The following is a 25,782-nucleotide window of genomic DNA, read 5'->3' as shown; positions in this document are numbered from 1 at the left end:
GTGGATTCTTAACCAGTGGACCACTAGGGAAGTCCCTCTTAGTCTTTTTTCCAAGCTAAATCTTATATGAATCCACTGTGTGGAAATAAAAGAGGACCCACACTGTCTGGTATTCCCACCAGCTTGACCTCTCCTCCTTTCTTCTCCTGTGGTCCCAGAGGCGTCTCTGTGGTACCTGGGTCTCTGCAATACACTGTTTGAAGTCCACCAAATAGGTCCTTGTATTTTCTCATACTCTTTTCCTCAAATGTCTTTTAAGGATAGAATGTCTTCACTGAACAGTGAGATGACGCTGGATTTTAATTTAGACTTTCAGTTCTGCGGGATCTGTATATAGCGTATTGGTTGGAGAGTCTAAATTAATCCCCTAGTTCATTATTCCTTGTTTTCTCCTTTTCTACTTACTTCACCACCAAAAATAACCAAGAAAAAAAAATATATTCACTTAGAAACATAATGCAGACTTGGTGTTAGCTCAGTCCCTAAGCAAGTCAAGGAAGTGCTAATTAGTTTCTCAGTTACATTGCCGAAAAGCTATCATCCTCCTTTATGTTCTTGTGTTTCTTGTTAAGTGTATGATTCTAGCATCTGATCTTTATCCCCATGAAGATAAGCTGCTTCTTGTTGTCATTCAGTCATGGCCAATTCTTTGCGACCGCATGGACTGGAGCATTCTAGGCCTCCCTGTCCCTCACCACCTCCCAGAGTTCACCCAAGTTCATGTCATTGAATCAGTGATTCTGTCCAACCATCTCATCTTCTGCTGCCCTCTTCTCCTTTTGCCTTCAGTCTTTCCCAGTATCGAGGTTCCCAGGTGGTCCTAGTGGTAAAGAATGGCCTGCCAATGCAGGAGACTTAAGATACACAGGTTCAATCCCTGGGTTGGGAAGATCCCCTAGAGAAGGAAATGGCAACCCACTGTAGTATTCTTGCCTGGAGAATCCCATGGACAGAGGAGCTTGGTGGGCTATAGTTCATGGGGTCACAAAAAGAGTCAGATATGACTTAGGGATTAAACTGTTATCTATAGCCCTTGAGAAAGAACTAAATATCCTTGACTATGCTTAATGACTACTAATGACTTTCCCCGCATCAGGGTCTTTTCCAGTGAGTCAGCTGTTCACATCAGGTGGCCAAAGTATTGTAGCTTCTGCTTCAGCATTCGTCCATCCAATGAGTATTCAGGTTTGATTTCCCTTAGGATTGACTGGTTTGATCTCCTTGCAGTCCAAGGGACTCTCAAGAATTTTCTCCAGCACCACAATTTGAAAACATCAATTCTTCCGCATTCAGCCTTCCTTATGGTCCAACTTTCACATCCATATATGACTACTGGAGAAATCATAGCTTTAAATATACAGACCTTTGTCAGCAAAGTTAATATGCTGTCTAGGTTTGTCATAGCCTTCCTTCCAAGAAGCAAGTGTCTTCTAATTTCATGGCTGCAGTTACCATCTAGTGATTTTGGAGTCCAAGAAGAGAAAATCTGTCACTGCTTCCACTTTTTCTTCTTCTGTTTGCCATGAAGTGATGGGACCAGATGCCATGATCTTAGTTTTCTGAATGTTGAGTTTAAAGCCAGCTTTTTCACTCTCCTCTTTCACTTTCATCAAGAGGCTCTTTAGTGCCTCTACATTTTCTGCCATTAGACAGTTATCATCTACATATCTGAGGTTGTTGATATTTCTCCCAGCAATCTTGATTCCAGCTTGAGCTTCATCCAGCCTGGCATTTCACATAATGTACTCTGCATATAAATTAAATAAAGAGTGACAATATACAGCCTTGTCGTACTCCTTTCCCAATTTCAAACCAGTCAGTTGTTCCATGAAAGTGTTACTCCTTGACCCACATACAGGTTAAAGATGGCTTAAAGCCATAAAATAAATAGGAAATACAGCTTGATAACATTATTATGGAATTTCACTCTTGAACGTCGGTTAGTTTAATAACATTTATTTAATGATCTAAGTTTTGTTTGTTGTTATTGTAGTTCTTAAAATCCTCTGCCTTAGAGGAGCTGAATAGATATTTTTCCAAAGAAGACATACAAATGGATAATGGTGGTGGTGTTGGTGGTTTAGTTGCTAAGTCGTGTCTGACTCTTGTGATCCCGTAGGCTGTGGCCTGCCAGACTTCTCTGTCCATGGGATTCTCCAGGCAAGAATACTGAATTGGGTTGCCATGTCCTTCTCCAGGACAAATGGACAATAGTCACGTGATAAGATGCTCAGCATCACTAATTAGGGAAATGCAAATCAAAACCATAGTAAGGTATCATCACCTCATACCTGCTAGAAAGGCAATTATCAAAAAGGCAAGAAATAACGAGTGCTGGTGAGGATATGGAGAAAAGAGAGCTTTCATACCCTGTTGATGGGAATTTAATTGGTGCAGCCATTATGGAAATTTCTCAAAAAATTAAAAATAGAGATACCGTATGATCCAGCTATCCCACTTCTGGTTATTTATCCAAAGAATATGCAAACACTAATTTGAAATATATGTGCACCCCTGTGTTCATCACAGCATTTTTCCTAATAAACAAGATACGGAAACAACCTAAGTGCCCATCAACAGGTGAATGGATAAAGAAGATGTGGGGGCGTGTGTGTGTCTATATATATGTTGTTGTTCAGTCGCTAGATCGTGTCCAACTCTATGCAGCCCCATGGACTGCAGCACACCAGGCTTCCCTATCCTCCACTGTCTCCCAGAGTTTGTTCAAGTTCATATCCATTGAGTTGGTGATGCTATCTAACCACCTTATCCCCTACTGCCCTCTTCTCCTTTTGCCTTCATTCTTTACCAGCATCAGGGTCTTTTCCAGTGAGTTGGCTCTTCGAATCAGGTGGCCAAATTATTGGAGCTTCAGCTTTAGCATCAGTCCTTTCAATGAATATTCAGGGCTGATTTCCTTCAGGATGGACTGGTTTGATCTCCTCACAGTCCAACGGACTTTCCAGAGTCTTCTCCAGCACCACAGTTTGAAAGCATCAGTTCTTTGGTGCTCAACCTTCTTCATGGTCCAACTCTCTTATATTTATAAATGGACTACTACTCAGCCGTTTAAAAAAAGATGAAATCTTACCTTTTGTGAGACCACGGATGGACCTTGAAGATATTATGTTAAATAAGTCAGGTGGAGAGGGACAGATTCTGTATGATTTTATTTATGTGTGGAATATAAAAAATCAATAATATAAATGAACAAACCAAACATGTAGGTACAAGGAGCAGAGTAGTGGTTACCGAAGGGGAGGGGAAAGAATGGAGGGCACAACAGGTGGAGGTCACCTGTGTGGTGACGGATGGAAACTGAGTGTTTGGTGGAGCTGGACGTGCTGTATGGTTGGAGAAGGACATGGCAACCCACTCCAGTATTCTTGCCTGGAGAATCCCATGGACAGAGGGGCCTGGCGGGCTACAGTCCTTAGTGTCACAAAGAGTTGGACACGACTGAGCGACTGAGCACGCACGCATATGCATGGTAGAAATATGATGTTATAAACCAGTGTTACTTCAGTAAAATAAAGAAAATCCTCTGCTAAGAATGTAATGCCTCTATCCGTAACACGGAATGCCAGCTTTTAACATGATTTCCACAAGACAGTGAAGCTGATTCCCACATATGCTTCCTGGAAGTTTTACCTGATAATAGTCATGGTATATACCTAAGAATGATATTGTGCTTTCCTTTGCTGAACATACATTTCTTCACTTCAAAACACAGAACATGAACGCTGAAGGGGTTCTCTGAAGTGGCAGTTCTTTTTTTTTAATAATTTAAAATATTTATTTATTTTTGGCTGTGCTGGGTCTTTGTTGCTGCGCAGGCTCTCCTCTAGTTTCGGAGAGTGGGGGCTTCTCTCTGGTTGCGGCACACAGGCTTCTCACTGTGGCGGCATCTCTTGCTGCAGAGCTCGGCTCTCGGGTGCATGGGCTGCAGGAGTTGCGGCTCCTGGGCTTAGAGCACAGGCTCAGTGGCTTGTGGTACATGGGCCTAGTTGTTCTGCAGCCTGTGGGATCGTCCCGGACCAGGGGTCGAACCCACATCCCCTACATTGGCAGGCAGATTCTTTGCCACTGAGCCACCAGGGAAACCCTAGAGTGGCAGTCCTTAAAGTAGAATCTGTGGATCCCTGGAGGGAGTCCACGAAATTCTTTTTGGGAATCCACAGGGTCAAAATTATTTTTATGAGATTACTAAGACTAGGTGACATTTTTCACTGTGTTGAGTTTTCACTATACAAAAACAACGGTGACTAAAATTGTGGTGCCTTGGGGTCGCTAAGAGTCGGACACAACTGAGCGACTTCACTTTCACTTTTCACTTTCATCATTGGAGAAAGAAATGGCAACCCACTCCAGTGTTCTTGGCTGGAGAATCCCAGGGATGGGGGAGCCTCGTGTGCTGCCTTCTATGGGGTCGCACAGAGTCGGACACGACTGAAGCGACTTAGCAGCAGCAGCAGCAGCAGTATGAATCAAGGCATTGCCACCAGACTGTACTAGTAATCATTGTTTTCTTTACCACGTGCACTTCCAGTAAAAAAAAAAAAAAAAGATGGTTTCATTCAAGGGTGTCCTTTGAAGAAGTGATAAGCGTTGTTTTATTAAATCTTGATCTTTTAAAATTGTTTCATGAAATGGAAAGTATGCATAAGGCATTTCTGCTACAAGTGATTTATGATGGTTATGTGTGATTGTTTACGGTAGAAGCTGAACTGGCTACTTTTATCCTGGACCATTTTACTTGGAAGAGCAGCTGGTGCACACACACTATTCAGACTTGAGTATTCAGCAGACGTTTTCTCATAAGTGAGTGAAGTGTCACTTCTAGGAAAACAATGGACAGGATTTAATAAAAGTTTGATACTAATAAAAGTTGAGGTTTCAAGGAAATGTGAGGAATTCTGGGAAAACTCGTATCCTTCCCATTACTTAGCTTTTTCTGAAGAGATCAGTGGTAATGTTAATGGAGATGACTTTTTTATGGTGTATAATGAAACACGTCAGTAGTAAGAGGATCTACATGACTCAGTGAGCCAGTATTTTCCAAATGACCAGTGCTTGATGTTACAGAATCATGCAAGATTAAAAGATCCATTCAAAGTGCAAGTTGGACCAATGGATTTAGATGTAATAATATAAAAAGTGTGTTGATGTTGTTTCAGATTCCACATTGCCTCTAACCTTTAAGAAATCAGTACAGTTGAGCTTTGGTTTAATAGCAAAGAATATCTACGGTTATTTGAAAAGATTTTTTTCTTCCTTTTTCAAACTACATGTCTGTGTGAAGGCAGTTTTCTTTGTATGTGTCAACAAAAACATTTTAACAGGTTGAATGCAGAAGCAGATATTAGAACCAACTCTCTTCTGTTAAATCAGACATTGAAGAGATTTGCAAAAGAGTGCCACTCTTCTCACTAATTTTTTTGTATTGGAAAAAAGCTAATTTTCATAAAATACTACTTGGGTTAGCATGTAATGGGGTTGTTATTTTTTAAACGAATTAACCAAAAATTAAAAATTTTTTAGTTTTAATTTTTAATATGGTAGCTGTCACAGCTATAACTCAAACAAGTAGAAGTTCTTTGGGGTCCTCAGTAATGTTTTTTGGCTGTGCTACGTAGCTTGCAGCATCTTAGTTCCCCAACCAAGGGTTGAACCCGGGCCCTCAGGAGTGAACATGCTGAGTCCTAACCTCTGGACTGCCAGGGAGTTCCCTCCTCAGTCATCTTTGGTAGTGGAGCGAGAAGCCCTGTCCTACAGGAAGCTTCCGTAAAGCACTTGAGGTTCCTTGGAAGGCAAGACACACAGAATTCTAACCAGAACCATAAGAGCTGCACTGATTATAGCTCCCTAGTGCAACCTAAGGTCAAGGGTCACAGTTTCCTAAAGCATGTATGGCAAGATGGTGAGTTCTGAATATAAACTACAGATGTGAACTCGGTGCTCAGGAGGCAGGGCTGTGGACTGTTTAAATCTTTTGTGGTTCACAGCCATTTCATGACTCCCATTCTGTAGATGTTTTTCCCCTCTGGGTTCTGGTCTTAGGAAGTTTGCCACTCTAGAAATATTAAATATCCTTTCAAAGAGCAATTTTGCCACTTGTGATAAAATGGGAATGGAATCCTGGTGGCTCAGACGGTAAAGAATGTGCCTGCAATGCAGGAGACCTGGGTTTGAGCCCTGGGTCAGGAAGATCCCCTGGAAAAGGGCATGGCAACCCACTCCAGTATTTTTGCCTGGAGAAATCCCCATCGACAGAGGAGCCTGGCGGGCTACAGTCCATGGGGTCACAGAGTCAGACACAACTGAGTGACTATACACAGCACAGGAATGGAACAGAGGGCCACCCCGAAGGAGAGCTCTTTCACCCTCAGACTTCAGTCTTTATCTGCCGACTCCTGATGGCTCATCAGCTGTGGTGACAAAGCAGGCTTCCTGCTCCACATGCCACCTCCATGCCTTACTGAGGCGACCGCCCAGAGTGTACTGACAGTTACTTCTCTGGAGGGTCATACATTTAACATGGAAAGGATGAGATGGGAGGATAGGCCTGGTCTTCATGACATTGCAACACCAAATTTAGCACCTTAATAAAATCGCAGAGGTCAGCTTGCTTCAGAATAGACATAATGGGAGAGAATGCGACTTCTCTTCTGGCCTTATTACGTTTCAGATGGTTTGCTTATTCCAAGCCCCTGTTTATAGCGTGACTGATTTTACACTTTCTGTTTTTCCCTGTGACTGCCACCTTGTATCTCATGTGAACTGTCTCTGCCCCTTCTCTTGACCTGTTGATTGCAGTGGCATCCTGTGCTGCTCATGCTGAAGAACCAAATTGAAGAGAACACTGGCCACAGCTTCAACTCCTTGCTTTGCAATCTTTACCGAAATGAGAAGGACAGCGTGGACTGGCACAGCGATGATGAACCTTCACTGGGGAGGTGCCCCATCATTGCTTCACTCAGTTTTGGTGCCACACGCATGTTTGAGATGAGAAAGAAGCCCCCACCAGTGAGTAGTCCCTTTATTTATTTTCTGTTCCTTCCGCTCTCTAATAATCTGTGGGAAAAAAAGCTGGGCTCCTAAAAGGCTCCTATTTTCAGATTTAGGGGATTGGAGTATGTGTCTGGTTGATGAAATGTTTTCAACTGATGGCTTATATCCTGTGGATAGCTTTTGACTTCCAAAGAAGCCATTCATTCATTTCTGCAACAGAAATTGCCTGCCATGTGCCAGGTGTCAGAGGCTTATTTTCATTGGTGGAAAGGACAGACACAGTCACCATCCTCATGGAAATGGGGGTAGACAGACATTATTCATTACTCAAGTAATTGGAAGGCAGAGCTCGAGTGAGTAGGGGCAAGAAGGGAAAGGAAGGAGGCTCAGGGAAGATAACCTTCTTCAGGAGCCTTTATTTTAACTAAGTGTTCTTCATGGCAGTGTTGCTTGTCCTCTTTGAAAGGAAGTACTGCAGTCCATCCTAAAGGAGATCAGTCCTGGGTGTTCATTGGAAGCACTGATGTTGAAGCTGAAACTCCAATACTTTGGCCATCTGATGCGAAGAGCTGACTCATTGGAAAAGACCCTGATGCTGGGAAAGATTGAGGGCAGGAGGAGAAGGGGACAGCAGAGGATGAGATGGTTGGATGGCATCACCGACTCAATGGACATGGGTTTGGGTGGACTCCGGGAGTTGGTGATGGACAGGGAGGCCTGGGGTGCTGCGATTCATGGGGTCACAAAGAGTCGGACACAGCTGAGCGACTGAACTGAACCACACTCATCCCAATTCCTTCTTAGCCAGTTCCTAAAATCCAGATGAACGGTACCTCTTTCAGAGAGGAAGTTCCAGCCAGGTGACTAGACAAGCAGTGACTAAACTGTAGAATAACTTCAGTTGTCCAGCCCAGCTCTTACTATATTTTAATACATTGGAGGGGTATGAGGGCTCTTTGTGTTTTTTTTTGTTTGTTTTAATCAAGAAGTGTAGAACTTTAGGACTGAAATAGATAGAAAAATACTAGGAACTCTAAGAAAAGAGCAAAGCTCTACCAAATTATCTTATTTCCAGGATTTGCGTGTGGGTGTTTTTTTTAAACCAAGGCTCCCAGTCATTTAGCTTATAACATTAAACCAGACACAGTCAGTGTGGACGGCCTACAGGGCTGTGTTTTGAGTATGACCTAATCCAGACCACGTAATTATCAGGCAGTCAGTGCTTGTGTCTGTTCTTCATCAGATATACTTCTTGGGCTGTTTTCCTGACATGTTTTTGGGTTTCCAAACATGGTATTTTGAAGCATATTGTGTTGTTTTGCACTTAACTCCATTAAGCACCTTTCCTTGGCATATCTTCCATCGATGGGGTTGTATTTGCTTTTGTTTACACAGAAGCTTTGGTCTGTGTTGGCGGGGATCGAGGGTAGTTGTCAGTTGCCAGTGACTTCCTGAGTGAACTTGCTCCCTGGGCACTCTGACTAGCTTCACAGTCTCAGTGTACCAGGGAGAACTGCCTAAGAAGCAGGCTCCCCAGCCTTTGCCATGTTCCTTTCAGGCACAGTTAGCTTTTATATGCAGGCTTCCACCTGATTAAATCCTACGTTCGCACATGTGAGGAGTTCATCCCGCCCTTCCTAAGTCCTCTGTTGTGTGAATGGCAGAGAAACACCAGGTGTCTTATTTTAAAGTTCAGACCCTCAAGCCAGACGTACGGAACACCACCTTTTTGCCAGGCCTGGTCTTGGGAGCTGGGATTATAGCCATGAGTAAGTGAGATGAAGTCATCCTTCCCCTCCTGGAGCTGATGATCTGGCCCCTGTTAGTGCTCTGTCTCCCTTCCACGGTTATCCTTCCAGCTTTCTGAGTGGACAGCAAACTCTGGTGGATCCAGGATAATCTTTGGTGTAAGCCGAGTCTCTGGTTCTTTGCAGTGACTTTCTTTGTTGCCAGGTATTTAAGTTTTCAGTTACCGTTTTTCTCTACACGTACATTTACCACCACCACCACCATTACCCTTTTTAAAAAACATTTTTTGGCCTATTTCCAGATTTTAAGGTTAAGAATTCCCGAAGCATGCTTTGTAGGATAATTAGTTTTACTGTACAAGCAATTTCCAACTGTTAAGCGTTACTCATTGGAAGGACTGATGTTGAAGCTGAAACTCCAATATTTGATGCAAAGTACCTGATTCGAAGGGCTGACTCATTTGAAAAGACCCTGATGCTGGGAAAGATTGAAGGCGGGAGCAGAAGGGGATGGCAGAGGATGGGATGGTTGGATGGCATCACCGACTCAATGGACATGAGTTTGAGCAAGCTCCAGGAGTTGGTGATAGACAGGGAAGCCTGGTGTGCTGCAGTCCACGGGGTTGCAAAGAGTCAGACATGACTGAGTGACTGAACTGAACTGAAGCATTAACAGTGTTCTGGTGCCCAGAATACCTCTATTCCTTTTCCCCTCTAGGCAGCTGAAGGTCATTTTCTCATATGAGAACATATTCATGGTGATCAAGAATTATTTCTTGGAAATATAATTCAGTTATATTATAGGTTAATGGGTGGATAGAAAATGTAACTACCACTTAGCATTGTGTCTGAGGGCAACCATTTGGAACAAAATCTCTAAGAGGGACACTGACCATACTTACTGAAACTTTGTCTTCTCAAGGCTTCTTAGAGTCTATTTTGATGAACAAGAGTGAAAACACAGGCTGTGAAACACTGAAAATGTGATTAAATCCCTTTAATTGTCTGTCAATAGCAGGGGAATTTGCACTATAACTGTAGTAGCTGATTTGATGAACATACCTATCTGATAAGTAAGAAAATTTGTCTGAGATCTTGAAACAAAGTTAACTGAGGTAACAGATATGGGAAGAAATACAAATATGTCAGTATGTTGCTGCTGCTGCTAAGTGGCTTAGTCCTGTCAGACTCTGTGCTACCCCATAGATAGCAGCCCACCAGGCTCCCCCGTCCCTGGGATTCTCCAGGCAAGAACACTGGAGTGGGTTGCCATTTCCTTCTCCAATGCATGAAAGTGAAAAGTGAAAGTGAAGTCACACAGTCGTGTCCGACTCTTTGCGACCCCATGGACTGCAGCCTACCAGGCTCCTCCGCCCATGGGATTTTCCAGGCAAGAGTACTAGAGTGGGTGCCATTGCCTTCTCCGTCAGTATGTTACGTTACTGATTAATAAGTTGTTGCTTCTGGCATGGTCTTAACTGTGATTGAATTTGATGCAGTTGTATATTCCTTCAATTCTGACTTTTGTTTAAGATGGGGAAATTGAAGGCTAATATATTTGAAATTATAATCATGCATTAGTGAATACAGTTTTAAAATTACTTCCCCTCCCCCGCCACCTCCCCGCCTTGCCCCTCTCCAAAAACCTATAAACTCCATTCTTGGATAAACAAAACCCAGGTTTAAACTTTTGGAAAAATTTCTTCAAGTTTCTTTAACAGATTTAAAACATCTTGGGCTTCACAAATCTAGCTAAACTTGAACTACAGAAGCCTTTCTCTGGGTTGACATCTTTGGGATTGTATCTTAGGGCACATCATCTTTACCTTATCCCTTTTCTGAAGGATTGAAAGGAAAATGGTTATTGCAAATCTGTCTACTTTTCTTCCTTAACTATGGTGATAGCTTTGAGAACATGACTCATGATTCATATAACTCAAGCTAAAAGCATAAAATAAAAAGTGTAATTCAAGTTAGTCTTCTGTGTGGAATTTGTAGGAGTCTGACTTTCTGTAGCTCCTAGGAACCTGTCGCGCTATGCCACTAAAGATTGTAATTTTCATGTCTGTCAACAAGACATTTGGAATGTGCTAGAGATCGTGGGAGGGCATCTTTTTCAAGAGCCAGTTAGTTTTAACCTATCAAAGGAGAAGTTAATACCTGTTTGACTTGAGTCAAAGTTTCTCACCTAAAGCTGACATAGAGGAATCATGAGATTTCCTGTATTTGATTCAAGTATGCAGATTTGAGACAGAAAAGCATCTGTTCGGGGCCACTTTCAAAGGGAATTAGCCTTTTTTTTTTTTTTTTAACATTCAAACTCCCCCACCCCTGCGGCAGCTGTCTGTTTTGCAGTCTGGCACCTTGAGTAGTTCTCTGTAGCCGCTGATCTTCTGAAAGCTGCCCCAGTTCCACACATTGCATTCCTAACAATTTCTCGCTGTGCTGAGATGGTAAGGAGATCTTTGTTTCCCTAAGCATCAGTGTCCCTCTGATTCATGCAGTTGGCTCAGGCGGCTTCACGCATGCATCATCCCTAGGATTAAACATTCACTCCTCTAAGATGCCAATCCTTGATCCTCATCTCCCTGTCCAAGTCTGTCAACTCTGCTCATTTGTTTTGATTTTATAGTCAATTACCACTTCCTTTAATGATAATAAGCTACTTGGAGACATGGTAGCCTTTCCTTCATTCACCCATCCCTTGTTTTGTTAATTCAGTTAAACCTGAGTGAACAGCATTGTATCTATCTTCTGTCCAATATCAGAATATACTATCTTAAGACAAAAGTAAAGCTTACCAACTATACCTCTGTAGACATTTTTTTTTAAGAAACCAAAAACCTCTTTTATTCTCCCAAGGTGGGCTCATTAAAGCTTTTCTACGTTTGTGTCCCAAACCCAGTTGTACTTTTCAGGCTGCGTCGTGTCCCTGTTATAAAGATTAGTCTGGTTCTTTTCCCAGTATAGCTTTAATTCTATACTGAAAAACAGGCTGGAAAAGGAACTACAAAAGCCATTTGGCAGGCTGCTATTTCTCTGTCGGTTACCATAGAAACAGTGATGGCTGAGTTGGGGGGGGTGAGTATTAGATAATAGGAAGTTTGTGATGCACTGGAGGTTTAGATGCCAAAAGCCTTGTTTTCTAGCAAATTACCCATGCATAAGCACTATCCTTTATCAGCTGAATCCTGAAAATGTGAGGGGCTTCTATCTACCTCAAGATGATTGAGTTGAGGCAAGTTGGGAAATTTCTCCAACCATTCCTTTCTCTAGCACCTTCTGAAGAATGAGAGCTCTGTTCATAATACCAAAAGAGATGTTTGTAAAACCACTTGTGATGGGAGAGGTTGAGAGTTGCCAGTGCATTCGAGTTCCTAGTACCTCCCTGTTTACACACTACTGGGAAGAGTGGGATATAAAAAGGTCATTTTAATCATAAATATCAGTATTTTTTCCAGGGCTTTAGAAGTATTGAGGATATTGGAATCCAAAATAATATAAGCTGACTAGCTTAAATTTGAAAATCGGGTAAACTAGACTGTGCAGTGTTTCGTGGGGTGGCGACCGAGCCGCGGCCTCAGCCACCACGTCCACTGCTGCGCTTCCAGGCGTCCATACTTCTTCTTAGTCCATCTTCTGATTACTGCATCTGTTCTGAGAAATTACAAGAAGTACTCGAAAGGAACTGTTGATAACCATCATCTTTTTAATACAGTCCCTAATGAAATTTAAAATATCAGGTTTCGTTTCCTGTTTCTGTTACTGATGCCTGTAAAAAGCACTTATCTGCTTCATTTATACTCATTCCATTTTTGTAAATGGGGACGATAATTGGGAGCAACTTTATGGGAGTAATAGGAAAGTTTTCCCATGAAAGGCACTACGAAGGTTGTGAATTTTTAAGCTGTTATAAATGGTGGATGCTACAGTGACTTTTCAGATGTGGAAATTGAAAAAGAAAAGGAACGGCAGTGAGGCTAACCTCCAGGGTTGCCTCACCCTGTGAATGGCATTCATTGAGGGGGTGCAGGGGAGACTTGGGGAGGGTCAAGTGGCCTGTGGATCAGGAATGGAGGTTGAGTTTTTGAGCTCCTGTCTTTAGGGTCATGCAGTGTTTTGGAGAGAGTGAGTGAGTGAGTGGGGGATAAATTGGTGCATGTGTAAGTGGATAAAGATAAGTAGTCCTGGTAGGACCTCAGTTCTCTACAGACGAGCTCTTTGGGGAGTTGGGATCGTCATTTGCTTCTTTGGGGGCTGTCTCAGGCTAGAGTCCGTGTCCTGACTGCCACTGGGAATAACTAATCTTTGCAAAGAACCTCCCGGTTTTGCCACTGAGAGCACTTTTAATCTTGGGAGAACAGCATTTTCCAAAGTGATTTGTCAAATTCGTGTGTGTCCTAACTAGGTATGAGGTCTGCTTGCAAACTTTTTTAAAACCTTGCCTTACTGGTAGTTTTCCCCCCCCTCCACTTTGCCATGCTCTGAAAAACTATTCCTGAGCCTTCTGGTAATTTTCTTTCACAAGCCACATTTTCCTGGTGGATGACTGCTTAGCTGAGGCAGAAAAGAGCTTACTGAGTTTGAGGAAGGAGAAAGAGGCCCAACAGAGGAGCAGAGTGAGCAAGTGCAGAGAGGGGCATGTGATGAGATGGAAGGGGTGGGCGGGGCCAGATCACACAAGGACTCAGGATCCTCAGGAAGGAGTGGGTTTTAAGTACATCAGGAAGCCATTGAAATGTGTTAGGCGGAAGAGTGACATGATCTGATTGAAATTTTACAAGGTCAGTTGCTACTGCGTGGAGCTCAGACTAGACAAGAGCAAGAGTGGGAGCCAGGAGACCAATTAAGAGATTGTTATACCTCCTGGGACCAAGGCAGAGAAGGAGAGAGGTGGACAGCTTCAATGACATGAGCTCAAAGGAGCAAGCATTTTTAAGACATGCCTGGGAATTATGGTCTGAAGGTGTTAATGAGGAGTATCCGCTCACTCTGTCGATGTGAGACATGATCACCTTCCACAGGAGAGAGAGTTTTTGAGAGTTTGGAGTCTTCTGGAGAGAGCTAGGTTTTGATTAGGACAAGGAGGTAGAGGGAACCTTCAGAGCACGAGGTTGAGGATCTGGGGGCGTTTACTCATCCCTGAATGAGAATTCCAGCAGACCCAGTGGCAGGGCCAGAGATGGGTGTGGGGGATTGTGTTTAATCAGGTTATGTCCAGGGATGGTTTGGGAATAAGTGTTCTGATGTAATGGATGACTGGAGAACCCTGCACTTTTCCTGGTAACTAGGGTCAGCTGGATGTCAGGCTTCATGGAATTTGTCCTGTATGCTCTTCGAGGAAGGAGAGCATTTATTTCTGGTGCTGCAGTCTTGAGTAGAAGCTCTTTCAAAATAGCAATTCCTTTAAGTTGCATTTCTTGGAAATATTATATCACCAAGAACAGCATCTTCATTACATTAAATCTTCTGGTTTTAAATGCACATTTAGTATAGCTAGAGTGACTATAACAGTAAGAGTAAAGCCAACCTTGTTTTTGCTTAATTCAGTAACTTTTCAACCCTCCTACCTCCAACACTCTATCAGCAACAGACACTGGTGACAGGTGTTGCAGTGTAAACTGCATTTGCCTCTTACGATCACTGGATGTGCCTGTCTGGGCTGGCCGACTGCACGTGCCAGGCCCTCGTGCCTAGTGTTCTCACTCACCTCACTGGAACCTTCCCTGCCAAATCCACGTCAAAAATCAGGAAAAGAGTTTGATAAAAGCCCAAATATTTCTGTGTGGCAAGTGAGTTCAAAACTGTTTCGAACGGATAACCTCAAGTCACTTTAAATCTATGGTTTCCTGAGGGTTTCCCTGGTGTCCAGTGGTTAAGACTCTGGTGTTCCCACTGCAGTGGGCACAGGCTCAGTCCCTGGTCCGGGAACTAAGGTCCTGCATGCTGCATGGCGAAGCCTAAAAAAAAAGTCTATGCTATCCCATCTAGTTTCCTACTTTATCAGATCTTATTTCAAAACCAGCTGCTGCTTTTTTTAAAGTAATGTTTTTCAGATCATGTTGAAGATGCCATCTCTGAAAGTGTTTGGTCTGAGTCAGCAGACTAGCTGTGGAGATGACTTTGTGGGGTCCTAGCTTTATTTTGTTTCCATAATTTCCATAACTAATATGTTTTGTTTATGTCAAATTTAAAAAATATATTACCACTATGAACAACGGGGTCCAGCTGTGTTCTTATATTGGCATTGTAGAAACAACTTTACAGTCCAAATATAGCTGCAGACTTTGATAATCCATCAGTCTGTCTAGAAGCCAGCCAGGTTCTCAAGGGCAAGGCCACACCGTAGTTTGATTGGGAACACAAGCTGGAAAGAAAAGACTGAAAGAGAGAAGAGGAGACATTTTGGCATGGTCCTAACTCAGGAAGCAGGGCCAGCGAAGGGACACTTGGCTCCAGCAGTCTAAGCAGCTGTAGCACATGCTGGCATTTAGTTTTCAATTATCATTTTAATCTGCAGTAAAGCCTTAACCATACTTGTCAAGCAGCTCGACTATGTATCTGATTCTTGGACCAGAGAGCAAGGGAAATTCCTATTCTGTCTGTTACCATCTTGTGAAAACCCTTTGCTTGATTCTGCAGACGCTCCAACATCTTGGTTTTTTCTTGATTTTTGAAGCACAGATTCTGGGATCAGTTGTCTGCATCTGCAGGTTCCCTTTCCTACAGCTTAACTCACTTTTGGAAGCTGCTCTCTAGCTCCATCTCACCGTGATACGGCGATACGGTGATACCATCGTCCTGAAGAGCAAGTAGTCTGACCTTTCCTCAGTTGTCACTGTCTTCCTCTTTGTGATGCTGCTCACCAGCATCCAGCATCTCTCTCCCTGAAACTCAGCCGTCGGTTAGCTGCCCTTTCTTGCTCCTCCTGGCTTCTGAAATACTGTATTATCTTAGCTGTTCTCACACTTTTCTCACTGCTACATTTCTGCCTCCTTCGGTGTTTTTTTCCCTTTACATTCAACCCCTTTAAATATGGATATTCAGGATTGTCTTTGATTCTGTCATCTTTGTCTACATAACTTTTAAGGAAATTATAAAATAGGAGTAGATTGTAAATGCCATGTAGGCAAGGTCCATTTCTGTCTCCTTTATCGTTACATCCCCAGCGTTTAGCACTGTGTGTATATGTGTATTTTGATTGAATACATAAATGGATTTCATTTATTGTTATGGCTTCAACCATTTCTTCTTTGGTGGAGCAACTTGTGAATCTCAATTCCAGCTTTGACTTTTATCTCACAGTCTAGTCATCACTTTGTCATGAGACATTTCTACTTACAACAGCACATGACTTGTAACCTGAAATTGTAGATTTACTGTTATTCTCTCAGAAAACTCCACAATTCTACCTGCTCATAAGTAGCATTATGTTCATGATGTCACTACTCTCTTGGACAGGTTTAATCGTAAATTATTTTCAGTTCTTCCCCATTCTCTCATTTCAATTGTTTTAGTTCCAAATCTTCTTAATTCTTTCTTGAAAGGTCTGAAAAACTCATCCTTCTAACAGTGGCTTCATTTCAGGCTCTCTTTACCACATGCCTAAAATACTAAAATGCCTTTTTCCACTCTGATATCCGTAATTCTAAACTCTTCTCCTTCAGTTCTGATAACCAGATGCCAGATATTTTCAGGAACAGTTTATTTTCTCTATTTGTTCTTTCTTCTCTTTCCTCCTGCTCACGAATATTAATTGAGCACCCACTATGTGTCGGGCACAATGCTCAACTCTGGAGAAATAGCAGTAAACGTGGCAGACACGGACTGTGCCCTCCTGGATGTCACGGGAGCTGGAGAACTGTTGATTCAATGGAGAGGCGTAATTACGACTTGCAGTTATGGCTCTGAATTTAGATTTTACTCCAAGCGCAATGGGAATAAATGAGGTTGTGACATGCTCTGGTTTATATTTTAAAAAGAACACTCTGGCTGCTGTGTGAAGAATAATTCAGGGAGAGGCAAGAATAGGAGACTAAAAGGTTGTTCAGTGTTTTTACTGGGAGACTGCTGATTTGCACTCAGATGGTGGCAGTGAGGAGGAACACAGTAGATGAATTTGAGGTGTATTTTTGAGGGTGAACCAGGTTTCTGGCTCAAGCAGTTGGTAGATGGAGGTGCTATTTACTCAGATGGAAGAGGAGCAGGGGTTTGCATTTTGTTTTGCTCTTGTTTAGGGAGGATTGTGAAGGAATCAAGAGATCCTTCTTCTACATGCTAGATTCAAGATTCTTGAGGCTCCCAAATTGGCTATGGCGTCAGGGCTTCAGATGACAGGCCTGTGCTAGAGGTGTCGTTTGGGAATTGTCAGGATAACAACAGTAACGACGGTGAAGGGACAGTGATGAACAGCGGGTGCCTAGTATGGAGTCTGTGCCCGGCTCCGCTCTCAGTGCTTCCCTGGCAGCCTCCGGGAATCTTAAGAAGTCAATGCTGCTGGCATCTGCATCGCACAGGTGAGGTGGCTGAGGCCCTGTGTTAAGGCACTTGCTCCACATGGCATGGACAATCGGTTGTTGAACTGAGTTGAAACTAATAATCTAGATAGTATGTAAAGCTATGGAATTGCCCATTATCAATTCAGAGCAGAAGAATAGAGAAAGAGGAGCAGAAAGCCAAGACTGAGCTCGCTGCTTTCATCAGTTTGTTTTCCAGCTTAGAAGTCTTTACTTGCTCCTGCTGGAGCACAGGGTATAAACTGTAAACTCTCCCAGCCAGATTTCAGATCTTCGCCACATCTATGCCCAGCTGACTTTGATTCCCTGTGTGATTGCACCATACTGCTGACTTAGCTCTTTGCTCCTTAGACGTGCTGTCCGCCTTCTCACTGGGCTTCCTGGGTGGCGCTAGTGGTAAAGAACCCGCCTGCCAATGCAGGAGACGTAAAAGACACAGGTTCGACTCCTGGGTCAGGAAGATCCCCTGGAGGAGCGCCTAGCAACCCACCCCAGTATTCTTGCCTGAAAAATTCCATGGACAGAGGAACCTGGTGGGCCCCAGTCCATAGGGTTGCGAAGAGCTGGACATGACTGAACCGACTTAGCACACATACACACCATGAACTTAAGTCCTCTCCAGCCTTCAAGGGCTCCTGTAGCCTTGAAGCCTTTCAGTGAACAAAGTAATAATAGTTACTGCATGTCAGGTGCTTCCTGAGCTTTGGAAATGAGAAACAGATAGCAGGCTTCTACTTTGTTTTGACCTTTCTGTTCATTTGTTTTCTTATTATAAGCATCTTATTAATAAAAAGATGGAAGAATTTCTAGGTAAGTAGCTTATCCAGGAGATCAGAGATGACTTGGAAAACCAGATGTCTCACTGTTGACTAAGATCATTAATTTGGAAGCATATTTTGCATCCATGGCCTTTTCTGATTGTGTTGGGATCACTGAGATTAAGAATACGATACTTGAAGCAGCGTATGTGTACTGAGCTTTGTTTCAGACACTGTCACGTGGAATGGCAAAGGGTCGTCAAAGAAGCTGGGCAGGTGACATCTGGGCTTGCTTGGGAGCTTACGTGGGATGGCCAGAGGTGAGCATAAGAGAAGGAGTTGTGATGGGTCCACCAGCAGCTCAGTTGGGCAGCTCTTAAGCAGAAACTGGTCCTCAGACTTGTGTATATACTTCCCAGTATTTTTAAAGAAACCAAGTTAGTTGGCAAAATTTATAACTCAGGAGAGATCACATAAAAATCGCATTTATCAGCTTCCCTAGAAAATCCAGAAGATCAGGCAACACCCGGGGAATAACGAGGAAGCGGCAGAGGGTACACAAGTCCCGGGCTGCCTGGTGTCCATGGTCCCCACTCCCCGCTGTGTTGCACCTGCCCCACGCCGCTTGCTTATGTCACCTGCTGGTAATTGTGACCCTTACAGAAGAGACAGGGGCCGTGTCGTTCAGACAGGAAGTATTACAGGATTTCAGAAGAAAGAAAGCACTTTGGAGAGCACAGTAAGGTGGAAAAAAAAAAATACAGACTTTAAAACCAGGCAGGTCTTAGTTCAAATATTTGCCTCCATGTCTCCTGCCAGCCTTTTGCCTTAGAAATGTACTTTCCCTCCAGCTTCCTTTGCTTATAATAAAATGAAGAATATCACGTCCCCTGCAGGGTTGTGGTAAGAATTAGCAGTTCTGGGTACATACGGTCCCTAACATGCCTGGCATTTTAGCAGCTTACACCATGGTTGATGGTGTCCAGAAAGTCTAGCGGGATGACTTGGTTTAAGTACCTGGAAATTGTTAGGAAAAAACACTTGGACCCAGGGGAGTGGGGAGCCAACTCTAGGTGGATTAAAGAGTTAAATCTAAAAAGTACAGAATTTTTTTTTAACTGAAAGGAAATGCAGTTGTATATTTAGGTTTCCTGAGAATGGGAAAAAGGCTTTCTAAGCATAAAAACCATGAAGGGGAATCAAAGAAAGATCAGCAGAGTTGATTGTAAAAGTTTTTGACTGTTCTGTGTTAAACATCATAAATACAGTCAAAAGTCAAATAGCAAGTAAGAAAAATATTTACAGAAAATATAACAAAGGGGAAATATCTTACTATATATGGTTGCAGATCAATAAAAACGTGAACATCCTGTAGAAAAATGGACAAAAGACAGGAACAGAGTTTGCAGTAGAAGAAATGCAAACAGCAGATAAGCATATGAGAAAATGGTGAACTTGGTTAGTAATTAAAGAACTTTATGTCTGAAGAATGAGCTGCCATTTCTCCCTAAACTTTTTTCATCATTGTCAGTTGATAATGTTCCATACTGGTGATGTGCTCAGAAGGTAGGTACTATCATACTTTCCAGATGGAGTTATAAATTGCCACAATCTGCTTAAAGCGGTTTGATACTATAAATCAAAGTGCCTTTAAGTTCATGCCCTTAGACCCAGTTTTTCCATTTTAAAGGATTTATTCTAGGGACTTCCAGTGGTTAAGACTCTGCGGTCCCAATGTAGGGGCATGAGTTTGATCCCTGGTCTGGGAACTAAGAACCCACATGCCGCACAGCATGGCCAAAAAAGAGAAAAGAATATAGCCTAGAAATACACTCAGAGATGTTTTGCCCAAAATCTACTTGCAGTAGCTTTTTCTTTCTTTTTCCTTTTTTTTTTTTTAAAGTATTAGTGGTATATTAAAATCTATTTCCAACCACGCGTACCTCACTGCTGTATCCTCAGCACAGTGCCTGACATATCCAGGTGGTCAAAAAATAGTTTATGAGTTTAAAGGAGGAAGGATATGTTCATGCAAAGGAATATTATATAACCATTTTAAAGAAATACTGTACATCTAAGATGTAGGAAATGCTCACAGGACAGTGTTAAAAATGAGTGCACGATTGTATGTATAGAATATTCCCTGTGTTTGTGTTGTACGAATTCTGGATGATGGGATTAAAGGTGATTTTTATTTCTTCTTGGTGCTTTTCTTCAGTCATTCAGGACATATTTATTGATATATGTGATAGGCGTTGAGCATATTTCAAAAGGGAAAGACAGCATCGTCTTCCCCTCATGGAGTTTATCAGAGATCAAAAAGGCAGACATTGAACAGGTAATTACAAGCGTATCATTTACTCTAGTGAACTTTTACAGTAGGGAAAAAAACTATGCCAATGATGGTTTTTAAGCACTGATGTTTGTAATTTCTAAGACACCTTTTTAGGACAAGAAAGCCATAATTACAGGAAAGATCTACATCGATCTCATACAGTGTGAAGATTTCCTTTCCAAGGGAATGAAGAATGTTTAGATTTCTTATCTGTTGGGTGGTGTGTAATGATATGACAATAAATACATCCAGGCTTTTTTTTTTCCCCCTAAATAGCATTTTTCTAAAGGAAACTGCATAGACTCAGATCTTGGTAAGAGTTGTGAAACTTTGGAAAATCCTAGCATTCATTGAAAAGTATAATTAAGCATTCAAATGAATTGGCTATGGTTGAGGAGAAAGTGAGAATGTTGATTAGCATTAATGTGAAAAAAAATTTTTTTTTCTTTTTCTTTTTCCATCTACTTGTGAGTTTTCAAGTGTGTGGGAAACCAAGAATATCAGTAGCAAAACCCACCCTGTAGACTGACTCTGGCCCTACAAGTTTCTTTGAATGGGGATCAGGAATGGAAAATTTTATCCTAAGCCAGGGCTTTTTAGAGGATGTGTTTTGTTTTGTTTTGCAGAAAGACCTGAGTAAATCAAAAGGGTTTCAGAGCCATGTTTGGGTAACAACCGTGCTTAATAGCCGTGAGCTTGCTCCTCTAAACAGTCAGACCCAGGCTTCCACTGTCACTTATCCATTTATCAACTGAGCTCTTATGCTCAGCCACGTGAGCTCCTCTGGCCCTTTATCTGATTCCTTGGTGGAAAAAGTCTCTGTGGATCTTGGTTGCGTTGAAGGGTGGCTGTGTGGTCTTTTGCTGCCCCAGTCTCAGGAGAGGGAAGCGTCTGTGAGCCCAGTGCTGCCTTGGTAGAATCCCCTGTCCTCTATCCCATCTGTGTCCTTCTGCGAATTATGGGGGGCTTCCCTGGTGGCTTAGTCAAGAATCCTCCTGCAGTGCAGGAGACCTGGGTTCAATCCCTGGGTCGGGAAGTTCCCCTGTGAAGGAAACGAGGAATGCATTTGCTGAGCCAAGGTTGTTTGAAGGAACAAATGACGAGCAGCAGAGTAATGACATCACCTCTCCCTATGGATGTGCTGGTGTTACCATCTCCTTCCGGGACAGATCAAGGTAGCTCCCTGCCAAGAAAAGGCTCACCCTCTTTTGCTATTTGGTACAACTAAGGGTTATACTGGATGTGATGTGTTTCAAACCACCCTGAGGCTTTCTCTCATTTGAAGAACTCAGATCTTAGAATTGGAGAGGGACACGTGGCTCTGCTGAGCATCACATTCAGTCCGTGCTGATATACCCCTCCTGGGTTTGGAATCCTGTCTCCCTGCTTCGTGTTTCCAGATAGGGTTACAGTGCTCACCTCTTCTCTTCCGCTGGCCTTAGCACCTCCTCCTCCCCAATAATGACTTTTTTTTCCCCACATTTGGAAAAGTGTTAAGGAGTTCCATTTATTTGGAGCACAGGGTGCTCGTGAAAGGGATGTAGGAGATGAAGCTAAAGAGAAGGAAGCAGGCAGGTCATCAAGGGCCTTGGGTGCCAGGCTAATGGATTTGAACTCCATCCTGAAACCTTTGGGATGTCATTAATGTATTTTAAGCAAGGGAGGGGAATTCTGAGATCAGATTTGCATTTTATTACAGTGGCTCTGACAGAGCAACCCTGGATTAGAAAGTGCTGACTCTTGACTCTCCTAACTTCTTCTCCAAATCACTCCTTAGACCTGCCCTCTGGTCTCACAGACCTGTGTGTGCATGATGGGCCTTGGCTTCTTGGCCTCTGGCTGTCGCATATACAACTCCTCCTTCCTAGGACATGCTTTTCTTTCTTAGTGTTTTGTTTTTTTAAATTAAGTGTAGTTGATGTACAGTATTATCTCAGTAATGCTTTAATGTTCTAGGAGATCATCTCAGACTTGTCTTCCTGTTGTGTTAAGTGTCTTTCCTGTCTGCTGTACTCTCCTGTCCCAGTGCTCGATTTATAGATTAAAGCCCCGATGTACTTCTGGGTTACACAGAGGGCAGCAGCAGTTCTGTCTGTAGCTGTGTCGAACCTTGATCTGGTGACTGACTTACAGCCTAAATCAAGGAGCCTTGGACCCTCTGATCATGAGCAGCGCACTGCCTTCTGATATCTTTTCTTCAGTAGGACGTACATCTATCTGCAGTCCTTTTTTCAGAGAGCACCCTTTTGCTTTTCTGAGCTGGAACTGCAGACAAGGTCACCTTCCCAGTCCTCTGTGGTTGGCTGGGGCTCAGAGGTAAATGTTTTGGTGCTTGCTACTGGAAAGCAGAAGGTGGCAGACACAAAATCAGTCACTGAGACTGAAAGTTATTTCAAACATTGCTTGTGTCTTCTGCTTATGAAAGTTATGACAGTGCTTGACAAAGTCACTGCCAAGGGTTGGGGCCTGGAATCTAGACTGTTTATAAAAGTTCATTATTGTTTTGGTTTTGATTTTCCTGGGGGAAATCATTGTAAACAGTTACATTCTCAGAAGCACCCCTGCAATGATAAACATAAACACAGCATTGCAGCGAAATCAGTCCTGCAGTAATTTAAATGTAATCTCTTGCATTGGAAGTGAAGCGGATGAATGGATGGGCCTGCTCAGAATGGAGTGAAGTCAGGACACTCGGGTCTGTCCCAGTCTCAGCTCTCCACGTGCTCTCTCTTGCGTGAGTAAGGAAGTTGTTTAATGTGCCCCTAGCGATGCCGGAGGAGTGACACCGCCTGTGGGCCGTATCGCAGCCCGTGCTGGGAAGCTACATTACGATGTTGTCCGTGAATTGACTTTGAGCTCTGGAAGAAAGGGCAGTGTAAATATGGGCATCTGTATTCTAGGTGCTCACAAGTTGCCATCCTTTCTCAAAGGCTTACACAGCCAGGCTCAGTTTAGCAACACTGTTCTGGTCATGGCAGAGTCCCCTTCTTTGAGAAAATCTGGCTGTTGACTGTTCTGGAAAGAAATGAGAATGTATCTCCAAAATACCAAAGTAGCTACAGGGAGAGTTATGATCAGTTTTAACATAGATATTAATTAGTGAATTAGCATAAACTGTGAAAGGTGGTCAAAGCTCATCACACCACATCTTGTTTGAAAGCCTGTTCTCCTAACACATGTCAAAACACAGGGCGCAGAATAAGGCAGATGTAAAGAATTATTGTATAAATGACTTTGAATTCCTTCATAGGCCAGAATGTACTTTTCTGCAGTTTGGATGCTGATAATATGAATACTAATAGCTATTACACTGTACCTAGTACCCGCTGGGCTCCAGGTGATTCACACATGCATCAGCTGAGGCTCACAGCAGCACTGTGAGGCAGGTAATACCACATCTTCCTTTTACAGATGAGTAAATTCAGGCACAGAGAGGTGAAATAACCTGCCCACGGCCAGCCAGCTGCCAAGTGACAGAGCTGGTAAATGAAGCCCTGACGCCTGGCTGAGGTGGAGTTGCCATTTCTCTTGACCAGTGTCGTGTTCTGTTGCATCTTGATCACACAAGCGAAAAAAAAAAAATTCAGTGCCATGAATGCTGTTTTCTAGGAAGACAATGGAGACTACACGTATGTGGAGAGAGTGAAGATACCCTTGGATCATGGGACCCTGTTAATCATGGAAGGGGCCACGCAGGCAGACTGGCAGGTGAGGACGTGCGGGTAACACGGACTCGCTGTCCTGGGGAGGCAGTTTGCTGACGGGCTCACGATGATTAATTTCTGTATTAAATGTGGTGATAGCAAGTTGCTTTTATAAGGAGCACGAGGCAGTAAACTGACCTCATTTCCAAGAAGTTTTGATACTGCTGACAGAACGGCCCTCTCGAGCAGCGTTGTCCAGTGGAACTTCCTGTGATGAAGGAAGTGTTCTGTATCTGTGCAGCCCTGTGCACTCGCCACCAGACATGTGACTCTTGATCCCTTGAGATATGCCTGGAGTGCTGAAGAACTGCATTTTCAATTAAGCTAGAGCTTCAGGCAGCCAGTGGCTCTCATATGGGGCTGCATAGCTCCGCAGCTTCGGCCAAGCCATTTTTAAGGTGTGCAAATTAATGTAAGAATACCTAGCATGGGAGAGCACCTTGTGCCTCTCTGTGGTCTCAGTCATTTGTGTGTTGTCTTTTGAGCTTTGGAGAAATGGCAGGAGGCCGCGAGGAAGAATAGCACTTAGAAGAAAATGAAAAGATCTCCCTGTGAGGGTGGGGGTGGGGAGTTGTTTCCGAGAAGACGACCTTTCTCCACAAGACTTTGAAGAGCTATTGCTGCTCATTGAAGGGAGATAAAATTGAAATATGTTTGTGTCCTCATAAGTTTTAAATGGCTTTGGAATAAAAGTGTAAGTGTGTTTATGTCAGAGTTATTCATATTTCCATTTAGCATCGAGTGCCCAAAGAGTACCACTCCAGAGAACCAAGAATAAACTTGACCTTTCGGACAGTTTATCCTGACCCTCGAGGGGCGCACTGGTGATGTGAGATCCTGGAGAGAGAAGCCGCGCTGAGACTGAGCAAACCTTCCTCCATGAAGACACTTCCGGAGGCTGGTCCAGCTGCTCTCGTGGCTGTCTGGAGGATGAGGATGGGATTTGCTTTCCAGCTCGGAGTCCTATTAAATGACAGCCTGCAGTTCGTGTTCAAAATACATTTACTGTGAGAACACTAATCCCTAATCACATTGTGAAATCACATATTTTCTTTAGGCAGATTAAAAACCGCTGTGGCTGTGTTTACCAATGATTTTGCCCATAAGCCGTTTTCCCCCCTCCTCGCTGCCATCTCCGGTTTTGGTTGAAGAAATATGAATGGACTTTGCCTCCGGGGGAGGGTAAATCCACATCTTTGCTCCTTGTGCCTGCAGCAGAGTGGAGATAGTAATACACACCAGTGACTCGGGAGCCTTCCGCAGGCAGACAGCTGCTGCAACCCAAACAGAGTTTTGTTGAAGTCTGCCTCGACTCCTGAACATGTTGGCTTGTGTGCTATGGTAATGGAAAGCTGCGTACTCTGGGAGCACTTTATTTAACCGAGTCTCCTTGCCTGTCCATTTCCTGGGAGACATGCAGACAGGTTTCAGGCCTCTGAGTGAAAAGCAGAGGTGGTATTCTCCAGTGTATCTCCAAGCTGCCCCTGGACTCCTCGTAATACAAGAGGAAACTGTCCTCTCAAAGGGAGGAGGAATTGAGTGATGTCATGAGAAATTTCAGCTGAAGAGCGGCAAATGCCCTGCTAGTGGCAGCTGTTCCACGTAGATTAGTTTCCCCCTGGAGAGTTACTTGAGTCACTTAAACCCAAGCCAGATAGAAGCGGGAGCCGTCCTGCAGGGAACAGACTCAGTTACCTTAATAGTGCTTTT

The 25,782-nt window shown here is 43.2% G+C and overlaps 1 protein-coding gene across 2 annotated transcripts in view; it reads left to right on the top strand.

Annotated features, from left to right (window-relative positions):
- Nucleotides 1–25,166, top strand: part of ALKBH3 (alkB homolog 3, alpha-ketoglutaratedependent dioxygenase) — a 41,523-nt gene extending 16,357 nt beyond the window's left edge. For both annotated transcript variants that reach the window (XM_027562613.1, XM_027562614.1), the window contains exons 8-10: nucleotides 6,817–7,026; nucleotides 23,978–24,076; nucleotides 24,808–25,166. In XM_027562613.1, the coding sequence (XP_027418414.1) occupies nucleotides 6,817–7,026; nucleotides 23,978–24,076; nucleotides 24,808–24,900 (402 nt within the window). In that variant the 3' untranslated portion in view covers nucleotides 24,901–25,166. The remainder of the gene's footprint in view (nucleotides 1–6,816; nucleotides 7,027–23,977; nucleotides 24,077–24,807) is intronic.
- Nucleotides 25,167–25,782: the final 616 nt, after the last annotated feature.

This window comes from Bos indicus x Bos taurus, chromosome 15 (assembly GCF_003369695.1).
Source record: "Bos indicus x Bos taurus breed Angus x Brahman F1 hybrid chromosome 15, Bos_hybrid_MaternalHap_v2.0, whole genome shotgun sequence".
Classification (NCBI taxonomy): Eukaryota; Metazoa; Chordata; class Mammalia; order Artiodactyla; family Bovidae; genus Bos; species Bos indicus x Bos taurus.
The sequence above is the reverse complement of the archived record's forward strand: the minus strand, read 5'-3'. Positions and strand labels throughout refer to the sequence as shown.